The sequence below is a fragment of the Sceloporus occidentalis genome, unplaced genomic scaffold (assembly GCF_023333645.1).
Source record: "Sceloporus occidentalis isolate IW3139 unplaced genomic scaffold, rSceOcc1.0.p SCAF_14, whole genome shotgun sequence".
In the NCBI taxonomy this organism is placed as follows: domain Eukaryota; kingdom Metazoa; phylum Chordata; class Lepidosauria; order Squamata; family Phrynosomatidae; genus Sceloporus; species Sceloporus occidentalis.
The window spans coordinates 12,391,408-12,404,545 of NW_028316994.1; the positions used below are offsets into that span (position 1 = coordinate 12,391,408).

General features: G+C 42.6%; 1 protein-coding gene across 1 annotated transcript; it reads right to left on the reverse strand.

Moving 5' to 3' along the window:
- Nucleotides 1–10,115: 10,115 nt before the first annotated feature.
- Nucleotides 10,116–11,488, reverse strand: LOC149304005 (leukotriene B4 receptor 2-like). Its single transcript, XM_089480903.1, is given in 3 exon segments — nucleotides 10,116–10,151; nucleotides 10,153–11,245; nucleotides 11,394–11,488. Coding segments are annotated over 3 exon segments (1,224 nt in total).
- Nucleotides 11,489–13,138: the final 1,650 nt, after the last annotated feature.

Sequence of the window (13,138 nt, forward strand, 5' to 3'; positions counted from 1 at the left end):
TCGATAGGGCCTCAGACTTCATTTTGGTGACCATTGTGGGTTTTCTTGTCAAGACTTGTTCAGAAGGGACTTACCATTTAGTGCCTCTGAGGCTGAGAGAGTGTGAGTTCCCAAAGCCATCTAGTGGCTTTCCATGACTGATCAAGGATTTGAATTCTGCTCTTCTAAGTACAGGGGATGTGGTGGCTTACTGATTAAGATACCAGTTCTGATTATCATAAGGTTGGAAGATTGGCAGTTCGAGGTCCAAGTGCCGCATGAGGGGCTCCTGTCACTAGTCCCAGCTTCTGTCAACCTAGCAGTTTGAAAGCATGCAAATAGATAAATAGGCACCACTTTGCTGGGAAGGTAATAGCATTTGGTGCAGTCATGCTGGCCACATGACTACCAGAGTCATCTTCGGACAACGCTGGCTCTTCGGCTTAGTAACAGAGATAAGCACTGTCCCCTACAGTCCCTTTACGACCAGACATTCATGCCAAAGGAAAATCTTTACCCTTTACCTTCTAATACAAAACTCAAAATACTGCACCACACTGGATCTGCATATTAATGTAGAATACAATAATATAGTGTGATGTTTTATTTCAATGTATTAGAGGGTTTCCACCTTTTTTTTTAATCTGGCAGGGACCCAATAATAATAATAATAATAATAATAATAATAATAATAATAATAATAATATGTTTTATTTATAGACCGCTATTCCGCAATGATCATAGCGGTGTACAGTAAAAATCGTAATGCAGTACAAAATACAAGGTGACAAAGGAGGGAGAAGTCTCGTCCTTCAGGCAGTCCCTGATGTTGCTGGGTCCGCCTGATCGCTCCCTCTGAGGCCGAGATGACAGTTGAGGAGGGAGGGGCCTCTTCCTTCAGGCAGTCTGTGATGTTGCTGGGTCCACCTGATCGCTCCCTCTGAGGCCGAGATGACAGTTGAGGAGGGAGGGGCCTCTTCCTTCAGGCAGTCCTTGATGTTGCTGGGTCCGCCTGATCGCTCCCTCTGAGGCCGAGATGACAGTTGAGGAGGGAGGGGCCTCTTCCTTCAGGCAGTCCTTGATGTTGCTGGGTCCGCCTGATCGCTCCCTCTGAGGCCGAGATGACAGTTGAGGAGGGAGGGGCCTCTTCCTTCAGGCAGTCCGTGATGTTGCTGGGTCCGCCTGATCGCTCCCTCTGAGGCCGAGATGACAGTTGAGGAGGGAGGGGCCTCTTCCTTCAGGCAGTCCTTGATGTTGCTGGGTCCGCCTGATCGCTCCCTCTGAGGCCGAGATGACAGTTGAGGAGGGAGGGGCCTCTTCCTTCAGGCAGTCCTTGATGTTGCTGGGTCTGCCTGATCGCTCCCTCTGAGGCCGAGATGACAGTTGAGGAGGGAGGGGCCTCTTCCTTCAGGCAGTCCTTGATGTTGCTGGGTCTGCCTGATGTCTTTATCAGCTTCAGTGAATGATGTATGTTCCCAAGGGGCAGCTTTTTATATTACCTATGTGCTACATTTGTTTTATTAATTTAGTCCATATCTCATTTTTCCATATCTGCCCAAGGTGACTCACCAAACAAGAGCATCATCATCATCATCATCATCATAGATCCACACCACAACAGCAGTAGATAAGAATGTGTTTTGTTATACAATGAACAATCCTCAATTTGAAGTCCTGTCCATCACAAATCTGGTGAAACTCTTAAATCAGAATTGGGAATCATTGCAGCTTGTCAGATAGAACTCTATTGCAGTTACAGATTTACAGCCAAGAGTTATGGATCCATAACTGATTCATATTCAAGAAGACTATGCATTTACAATCATATTTCCAATCCTTCCTTAATGCCCATCGGCCACTGTGACAGATGAAGATTGGTTCTGTTGATCAGGGTGCGGTGCAGCAGGCTAAATTTTCTATCCCATGCCCACCAGTGGTCTCCAGTGGGAGGAGAATTTGTGACAGGGATCCTGCTTCTGATGGTCTCTCCCAAGATAGATAGCAGGAGGGAGTGGAAATTTCAGTTTACTGTGCCCCAATTGACAGGAAAACAGACCCCCATCACTCGCAAAAGCTGCTGCCCAGCAGGGATGTCACTAGGGTGGTTGAGAATATCAGGCAGTCACTTCTTGATCAACAGGGTAATGGATTCCGACTGATCCCAGTGGCTTCTTACCAGTAAGTAGTATTTTGGGGACTTTCATGATCCACATGTAGCCCCTAAAATATGGACTGTATAGAAACTGTAAATGTATATCAGCTACAAATGCATAACTATAGGTTACCTATTTGTAACTGGATTTTTTACCATAGCATAATGTGTTAATTGGCTACTTTAATATCTCTGGATCTGTGCTATTACTAACAGTTTGATGAGCAGTCCATGAGAATAATGGAAATATTTTTGGTATTGCATTATCATTGTGTACAGCCTCTGAGTATTTAATTGAGGGCATCTATGGACTCTAATGAGCTATAGTCCAGAAAATCCCATACTATAATAAATTGGGTAGTCTTCAGGTAAGATGTTTCGGGCTGCTTTTGTGATCATGCATGCAGTCCATAGGCTGATTCATGATCCTTTTTTGTAAAATTTTTCAGATGGAGAAGTGAAACAGAGGCAGCCAGATAGTGGAAGTTGAAATGAAGCATATCCTCCAACATCTCACAGATCAAAAACAGCACACATGTGGCCAAGCAAGATCAGAATGTGGCCAAAACGACAAAAGTTATTAATGGAAAAGAACACATACATTATGAGAGGCTGCAGCACTTTGTTTTTGCCTAAGTCTGCTGGGAAGGGCAAGATTCTGCCCTCTCCTCTCCTTCTGAAGGGAAATGTGTGCAAACTACTTTTGGTTCTTTGAACTTAATTTGCTGCAAGTGGAGTAAACTCAGGATGAATGGGGAAAGTGGAAGGAGGAAAGAGGAAGTGGGATATTTTAAAAGCAGCTGAAAAAGTGGGATGACAGGATTCGTTGGAACTATGACTATCAGATAAGGACAGTTGGAAGACGTGGGTTAAGATGACCAAGAACTGTTTCCCTTCTCTAATTTATGCTACCTGAGGCTGTGCAGGATTTTTGTCTGTTCAGTCCACCAAAGTTGTTCAACCATGTGAATTTAATTCCTCTTTTTATCACACAGGTTCTGAGGCAATGAAAATGATGAAATGTTGTCCTTGGAATGACCCAGCCTTGAAATCCCTCTGTTGTGTTGTTGTGTGCATATACCGATTTGGTTCATCACTGTTGTGTTGTGAAACAGTGCCCCCCATTGTGACCTGCAACCAGAGCAACAGTCAAGGCGTGGCTGATTCATTTCCCATTTCAAGGGAGACAGCTGAGTCAGTCTGGGATACAGAAAAATAACAATTAACAAAACAGCCTTGGGCCATCTTAGAGTCAATTATATTTATTGTAGCTTTCACAGAACAAAGCCCAAGTCATCAATAGCAATCCTTAGCAGGCCACAAACCAAAGGAAATGATTGTTGCAGAAACATTTTGTCTGATGCTAGAGGAAATTCTCCAGTATTCAAATAGCAGAATTCACAATCTGGATCACTTTTAGTCAGCCCTCCATATCCATGGATTCTTTATCCATGCATTCAAAGATCCATGGCTTGAGAATATTTTTTAAAAATATGTAAATTCCAAAAAGTAAAGCTTGATTTTGCTATTTTATATAAGGGACATCATTTGACTATCCATTGTATGTAATAGGAATTGGGCATCCACGGATTTTGGTATCCACGGAGGGTCCTGGAACCAAACCCCAGTGGATACCAAGGGCCCACTGTATTTTAAAAAAGTAATTGGTTTCAGCTATAATTCTGAGCCAACGCAAAAGTAGTTAGTAATGATCAAAACTGCCGTTGGCTTTTAGTATTGCAGCTATACGACTTTATGACAAAAGTGTTGCAAAGTGGAATGAGAGCAGGATAGTAGTCATAGAATCATAGAATCCTAGAGTTGGAAGAGACTTCTAGGGCCATCAAGTCCAACCCCCCTGCCATGCAGGAAATCTAAATCAAAACATCCCCGACAGATGGCCATCCAGCCTCTGCCAGACACACACACACAGAGCATGGTGCAGGAAAGAGGCACTTTCAGTGCCATTTGGTGAGAAAGGTAGGATAATAAATATATGAAATTAATCCATAGGAAAGACTTAGGAAGGGGGCTGGGAAGTGGACTCCAGTTTTGGTGAGGGTAGGGCTGCAGAGAGGAGACTTGAAACAGCCTGAAGACACCTCCAAGACAGGGCTGGACAGCTGTTGGGGATGAGGCAGCCACAATGGGCCCACAAGGGATCTAAGAGGTACCCTCCATTGGACCACCCAGAGAGGACACATTGTGTCTGGGGCTGTAACTTATTATTTGATGCTGTGTCTGTGTCTGGTCAGTAGCTGCTCTGTAGTCTATCCGTTTCTATACTGGTCAAAGACCGAATAAATTTTATTACTATTACTATTACTATTCGTTCCTAGATCGCTTCTTCTCATTGATGGGCAAAACCCGTCAATGCCTTGGTGGGTAGTGGTTATTGCCAGGAGGTGGGGCTGTGGAAGCTGTCATGATGAAGGCAGAAACTGGGAGAGAAGCAGCACCAAAGTGATTTGGAAGAGCTGTGTGATAATCCAATCCAGTATGTTTTCATTTCCTAGATTAACACATTTATAATGCCTTATGAGCCTTGTGTAACAAAGTCCATAGACTCATAGCCCAGAGTTATGGATCTGTAACTGTACCATATTTGGTACAATTGCATAAATTATCTTCTATTTACCTTAACAACCAGCAGTCAAATTGGACAAAGGATGTTCGTTCAGCTGGCAATCAGGGTACAAAGATTCTGAGGCTTGTATCACAGAGACTTGGCTGGGAACCCAGAAAAATGCAGTTTGGGCCCAGGCCCTTCCAGTCGGCTATAATGTTAAGGAGCAGGTATGGGAAGTGGGCGGGGGGGGGGGATTGCCTTAGTCCATAAAGACATTCACACCCTGACTAGAAATCCTGTCTGGAAAACAAGCCACATCTAATGTATCTACGGGCCCATACAGACAGGCCAAAATAAAGCTACTTTCAGTCACTTTGGAGGTATGCTGTTTAAATGAAGCATGCGTCCTAAGAAACCACACCAAAGCCACGCTCTGGTCCTTAGGGCTGGAGCATAGGAGCTAAGGACCAGAGCGTGGCTTTGGTGTGGTTTCTTAGGACGCATGCTTCATTTAAACAGCATACCTCCAAAGTGACTACTAATAATAATAATAATAGGTTTTATTTATATACCGCCCAATCACTGGGAATCCGAGCGGTTTACAATAGAGGGGATAACAGACAGTTCCCTGCCCACAGGCTTACAATCTAAAAGACACGACATAAAAGGAGAAGGGAATGGTGAGGGGGGAGGGAATCAGGTCCAGCATTCTTTTCTCCCTCTGAGGCCTGGACCAAGTACAGTGGTACCTCGGGATACGAAATACCCAGGTTACGAAATTTTCAGGATACGAAAAAAAATAATTTAAAAAAAATTTTCCGGGTTAAGAAAGTTTTTTCGGGTTACGAAAAAACTTTTGGTGCTTTTCTGCGCGATTTCACACGGAATCGCGGCTTTTCCCCATTAGCGCCTATGGGGATTCGGCTTGCGAAAGCCTTTCGCGTTACGAAATTGACAGCGGAACGAATTAATTTCGTAACCCGAGGCACCACTGTAGCTTTATTTTGGCCTGTCTGTATGGGCCCGTAGGAGCCCTGGTGGCGCAGTGGTTAAATGCCTGTACTGCAGCCATTCACTAAAGACCACAAGGTTGCGAGTTCAAGACCAGCAAAAGGGCCCAAGCTCGACTCAGGCTTGCATCCTTCCGAGGTCGCTAAAATGAGTACCCAGACTGTTGGGGGCAAATTAGCTTACTTGCTAATTAGCTTACTTGCTGTTCACCGCTATGATCTTTGGAATAGCGGTATATAAATAAAACAAATTAATTAATTATTATTATAGCTTTGGCATGGCTTCCAGCCTCTTAGGATGCATGCAGCATTTTAAATAGCATACCTCCAAAGTGACCCGCAGCAGGTTTATTTTGGCCTGTCTGTATGGGCCCTGCTTGCCTGTTCCTTTCTCTCTCCCCCCCTTCCCCCAATAGAGGACTACATCTTAAAGAAGATAGAGTAGAAGCTCAGTGGACAGCATTGACTTCAGAAGACAGTTGATTTCAGTTCAGTGAAAGGCAGCTTCTTAAGCCCTCTTGGCACAGCTTGGAAGAGTTACTTTTTAGGATGATAGCTCCTAGAATCACCCAATTAGCAAGGTCACAGATACTGTGAGTAACTTTTGTGATATTGTGAGTAACTTTTTCAGACTCTCCCTCTAGGATTAGGGTGTGTGAGAGAACTTTCATGTGCCATTGGCCACATAGATTATTACCCACTATGGCTCAGAATTGTAGCACAGTAAGCAGATGTTGTTGTGTGCCTTCAAGTAGTTTCTGACATATGGTGACCCCTATCACAGGGGTTTCTTGGCAAAAATGTTTTTTTCAAGGGGGCTTGCCTTTGTCTTCCTCTGGATCTGAGGGACAGTGGCTTGCCCAAGTTCACCCAGTGAGTTTCTATTTGAACCCTGGTCTCCAGAGTCATAGTCAAATGCTTAAACTACTACATCGTGCTACACCACACCTGGCCATTTGCCACACTCTGGATTTACTTTAGAGGCACTACAACTCATCCGCCCCCACCATTCCACGGCTGATGGAGAATGGGGCCTTTCAGAGACGTTTTTGGCTAAGTCTCCATAGTTAGTTGTGAAATTATTACATCATCTACTGAGGTCCACCATTTCTGCATCTGGCTAAAGGGACATAGCAAGACACTTCTCTGATTCCTCCTTGCTCTCCAGTAGGCATGGAATGACTATGGGGAGAGGACTGCAGAAGCTTTACAGTTAGTCTAGGAGGGCTTTGATTGTTATGAAGGAATGAAAGGAATACCAATATCCACAATAATCAAAAAAGATATACACATGCATAAAGTTAAATTGACATCTGCAAGTGCCACTAATATGGTGGCAGTCACAATGTGCAGTTTGGAAAGCTTAAGACTGTACAGCTGGAAAAATGGAGAGCAAACAGATCCATGTTCTGCACTGGCATAAAGCTTTGGGAAATTTGTAACAGTATGAGCACATAGGAAAGGCTTTTGTAAAGGTTTTAAAAGAATTCAAGGATTATTTGTAAGCCTAGAAGGGGGGGGGGGGGGGACACAAACGCACAGAGTTTCAAAGGTACCATTTTTGGCAGCACAAGTCTGATGAAGCAGCAGATATCTGAAGTAAGGCGGATTCCTAAATGAGTCATTGCTGTAATAGTAGATAAGAACTAATGACTCCTGTAGTGAAACAGCCACTAAAGTAAGCAAGGATTACCTTAGTTTCTGGGTTAGTTGGTGGATTACTGTTCCCCCCCCCCCCCAAGTATAAATTATCTATGGCTGGAACGTCTGCTTTAAAAGAAAACTCCAAGAATCCCACAAGAAGTTTATAAAGGAAAGATTTGTGCAAGTTGTGGCCTATAATTTGCATAAAGCTACTCAAGGCTTCTTTTGCAGCCCACCCCATGCCCTTCTGTGTTGAAAATATTCTAGTAGAAATTGTGTTTTTCCATTCCTGGAGGTGTCCAGGAGCAGAGATTTGGAGTTTAAAATAGGATTGCCATTTGAAGATACTCCTAGACCTTGGTTTCCGTGCCAAACCCTGAGAATTAAGGAATGGCCCCAGTGATGTAATTAAGCATTTTGTATTAAGTATCAACCAAAATTGCCTACAGCTTGTCAATCCAGCAAAGAGAGAGAGAGAGAGAGAGATTAAAGTTTTAACTCATGCTACTAACTTCTTTCAGTTGGTGCTTTCAGTGATACTGCAAGATTGCTTTGCATACTTATACCCTGAGCGCATCTGGCAGAGCGTGCATCAAAACAGTAGAAATAATGCAGTTTGATACCACATGGATGCTGTACCTGCATACTATGGAATCCTGTGATTTGTAGTTTCACAAAGGCTTTAGACGTCTTTGCCAAAGAGTACTGGTGGTTCACAAAACTACCAATCCCAGGATGCTGTAGGATGGAGCCATGGTGTCAAACTACATTATTTCCACAGTGTACATGCATCCAGAGAGAACCACAGTTCTTCAGACTCTGGACTCCAGCATTGTGCTAGCCTTCAGATGTAAATAGCTGAAATTGTCACGGATTTCTCATTAAAGCAACAACAAAACAAAACGGAAGGATATAGCTCTCTAATTTATATATATATATAAAACAAAAACCACAGGTTCTTTATTTAAATGATATCTTCCAGGTACCATTGCTCCAATCTTTTGCATGGAAAGGAGAAAGTAAGCATGCTGCTAATTTTCTGTGTGCCTGCAGTTTGATCCTTCTTTTTTCATAAGGTAAGATTAGATTTGTTGCTCTAATTTCCAAAAGTAATTTTAAAAATTTCACACACTTGTAGGGATTATTGCTGCAAACAGATAATGAGAGAATTCGTAGAGGATCTCATAGATGCTTTTTCCACCTAGGCACACCCATTCTGAATTCTTGTCAACAACGTAAGTTATCCAAGGTACTGAATCTTATCTCCCCTGATAGGTTTAGCATTTTGGATGGCTCCTTTAGAGTTTGGACTGGAACGGATTCATTGCCTCAATGATATGGGAACAACTAGCTGCCACTGGACAACTCCTCACTGCATTTTAGCTTATATATATGTAACAATATGAAAAAAGATTAAAAACATTCCACAGTAATATGAATAACACAAAATTACTCTTTTGGTATACAGAGAAAGAGAGAATGTAAAAACAGTCACGATAATGAAAATATAAATTATCTCAGAAATTTAAAAATATCAAATCAAACAGTCATCCTTAGTTATTTTTTTAAAATAATCTTATTGCTCATCACTTTTGTTGCACTACATTGCAAACTGAACCTTTTCTAAACATTGTGACCACTTCCAATAATTCTAAGAACTGGATGTCATTTCTTTGGCTTTTAGCTAGCTGGGAAACTGTTTAGAAAGCATCGTCACTTTCATACTGAAATACCCAAGGTTCCTTGAAGACTGAATGGAGAAAGTGCTTGTGCACATAAAAACATCAGAGATGCTGATGATCCCCATCTCTAAGCATACAGTTCTAATATTTTATGTCAACCCATTTATATTATACTCATTCTTAAATATTTCAGACCTGAAGACTGGCCTTAAATGCAGGGTGGAAGTGAATCAGATTCAGTGCAATGTTTTTCATATTCAGCTTGGGTGTGTGTGTGTCTGTGGAAGGAAGGAAGCAACCATGGCAGTACTTTAATAGCTTTGTAGTGTAGCAATGTTTCTCAGTGCTTTTTATGGAAGTTAAATTTCCATGGAAAGAGAAAATCAGGGAACAGATGGGGATGGATCATAGATCAACAGTGGTATACATACTACTGCTGAGTGGGGTGGATCATAACTCAGGGCGCATCTTGATGTTGTGTGCATTCAAGTTGCTTCTGATTTATCATGGGGTTGTCTTGGCAATATTTGTTCAGAGGAGGCTTGCCATTGCCTTCTCCTATGGCTGAGAGCATGTGACTTGCCCAAGGTTACCCAGTGGGTGTCATGGCCAAGCAGGGAATTGAAACCTGGTCTCCAGAGCCGTAGTCCAACACTCAAACTAAGACTTTCAGGCTATACTGTATATGTAGAAATAATGAAGCTTTGATATGACTCCATCCTACGGAACCCTGGGATTTTTAGTTTTACAAGGTCTTTAGCCTTTTCTGCCAAAGAATGTGGGTTCCTTAAAATCTACAAATCCCAGGATCCTATAGGATGGAGCCAGGGCGGTTAAAGTGGTGTCAAACTGCATTATTTCTACAATGTAGATGTACCCTCAATAGTAGAGGATATATTTTGTGTATAGGAGGTCTCAGATCCTAGTATCTTCCCCTGTAGTTGGAGAAGGCCTCTTCTTGACACTTTGGAGATCCTCTGTCTGTCAAGATGAAGCTAGACAGACTGACTCAACCAAAAGTAGCTTCATCATCTCAGAAACTGTCTTATGCTGAAACTTGCAATGATTCAGTCTAGGAGTTAAAGTTTCATGCCATCATCCAGCCTACACTCAATGGTCTTGCTGACCTCTGTCACAAGTTTCTAGTGCCTGTTGCTCTGTGCCCAAAGGAACGCCTGCCACTGTTACCAAGTCTTTGGCCAGATTCTTCTGAGACTGACTCCTTCGGCCGAGTCCATCAGATGCTGCCTCAAAGAACTGGGCAATGAAGTTGGCCCCCGATGTCTTAATGAGGTTCCCAGCTGCAAAGACATAAAGTACTGGGTTGATGCTACTGCTGAGGAATGCTAGTGCGGTGGCACCTGCTCGTCCACCCTTCCAAGCTTGACCCAGTTTGTCTGCAGTTCTTCCTGATGCCATGTTTGAAGCCACCTGGATCATGTTGACAATGTGGTAGGGCACCCAGAGGACAGCAAAGCAAATCACAATGGCAACAATGAGCTTTTCAGTCCGAGCCCCTTGCCTTCTCCGCACTCCCCTGAGGCGTATCAAAATGGCAGAATAACAACCAACAATGACAGTGAATGGTATCACAAAGGCCACCACTGTTTCCAAGGTGAAGTGAAAGATGGCCAAGCTTGGCCTGGAATGGCAGGGCTCACAGATATTACGCCCCTGTAAGGGTTCTGTCACAACCTCCCGGAATAGGAAGGCTGGGATGGACAACAGGATGGCTGCCAGCCAAATCCCTGACAGGATCTTGATGACCAAGTGCTTCTTGCGAATGGCTTGGGAGAAGTAAGGCGTGTTGACTGCAAGGCATCGGTCCACACTCATGAGGGTGATGATAAAGATGCTGGCAAACATGTTGATGCAACACAAGTAATATACCACTTTGCAAATGGCCACGCCAAATAACCAGTTCTTGAAGATGAGGAAGAGGACAAAGAAGGGGGTGAGAAGAAGCACAGTCCCATCAGCCAGTGCCAAATTAAGGACCAGAAGGCCAGTGACTGAGCGTTGACTTGGCTTCATTTTCCATAGGATGCTCCAGATGACAAAGAGGTTCCCAGGAAGTCCTATGGTGGCAGCCAGGAGAAGAAAGACGATGCCAGCAACACTGGAGGTTGAGGAGCTGAGCAGGGTGCTGTTTCCTGATGTATGGGTACAATCATTGGTGGTGATGTTGTCCAGAGAGGATGGGAATGCCCTGTGAGTAAGAAGAAAGAAGACAAACATGAGACAGATGCTACTGAAATCTCCCCATATCTTTCAGTAACTCTCCCGGTGTTTTGAGTGGAATATACCCTAGTCAAGACTTAATCATGCCTAGCGTATACCCATCAAAATCGACATACCTTAATAACTCACTTCTTGGTTTCAAACAATACTGATCTAGCTGATCTAGCTCAATGCACTGAATTTCAACCAACATCTCCTTTGTTTCATCCATTAGGGTTGAAATTTATGATGTAAGTTCTCTAGGGCAGAGACTAACAAATGTCAGATGAGCAAATATTAGTCTATGAAATGCCATTTTGTTGTTTTCATGGTCATTTGTAAGTGCAAGGTCTTTGTCTCTATCTCCACTAGTGTGTCAGCAATGGCACCCCAGTTGTAAAATGCCCTCCCTTTTATGGCTTGATTTCACCAGCAGGTAAAAAAATATCTCTTAAAGCCTTTGGAGCTTTATAATATCTTACAAGATGCCCAGGCACTTAGTTGCAAAGTCATTTTAATTTTTACAACCTGTTTTGACTACTTTAGAATGCTTTCAGTCTGTTTAATTTGTCTTTTTGTGTTCTAGATTATTTATATCAGCTTAAATCAATTTTTATTGTATCATTTCCCTGAGATCTCATCATATAGACTAGGATATAATTATTTTAATTAATTGATTAATTAATTAATTAATTAATCTGTATTACAAAAGAGTAACAGCAAGAGAATCGTTCCATGAAGATCTTCCATGTACAGTGGGCCCTTGGTATCTGCTGGGATTTGGTTCCAGGAGTTCCCATGCATACCAAAATCCATGTATGCTCAAATCCTATTATATACAGGGGGGTGGGGGTGAGGGGGATAATAAAATTGTGTACTTTATATAAAATGACATAAATCAAGACTTTCCTTTTGGAATTTATATATTTTAAAATATTTAAGCCCTGGATAGCTGAATCTGTGGATAAGAATATCTAATACTCCTACTACTCCTGAGTTCCATCCAATGATGTTTTGTGTAAGAGAGATCAAACCTACTCTCTTCATTCTTCCCTCAGGGTGCATATAATGTTTTCCACCTAGGTCATGTCTCTCCCGGCTCCCTCTTTCATGATCTTTCATCAGAAACAAAAATACTGGAGCTTTTCCTCACACTGAAGATGCTCCAACTCTTTCCACCCTGATTATTTTAGTTACCCCTTGCTTTCATGTTCTACAATGCCTTTTTGAATGGTATTCCTAGTGGGACTGCTCCCAAAGTTGGGTAGAGACCTTATGACCCAGGTTGCTTAATTCTCCATCCCCTTTTTTAACAATATCTGGAATTTTCCAATAGAATTTTCTCAGGGAGAGAAAAGTCAAAACCAATTTCCCTCCCTCCCTTCCTCCCTCCCTTCTTTGAAATGAAGGGCACCAAATAAATAATATTGCATTTTGCAGAAATAATGAGAATAATGTGAAAGGTGACGATGGTAAAGGAGGAGGTGAAACAGAGGAGATGATGATGATGATGATGATGATGATGATGATGATGATGATGATAGCAAATTAGTGCCAAAGCATTTCTTTTGTGCCTTTCATATGACAGATAGATAGACAGGGGAATGGCTACATTGAGAGAAGGTGGAGAAGGAAGGAAGAAGATAAATGGGGAGGTAGAATGAGAAGGAAGGAAGCATCAAGCAGATCCTGGATCATCTCTGTTCTTCTAACCTCCTTTTCCCTGAACCCTCAAGCTGGTTCCAGTCCACCCTATAGCTAGGATGCTCCCAACAAACTTCCCATATCACACCTCACCTCCCAATGTGAACTATGTCCAATCAGCTTTCCAGTTCAGCTTAGTTTCTCTGATCCAAAATGACTTACATGGGACAGTTGTGCG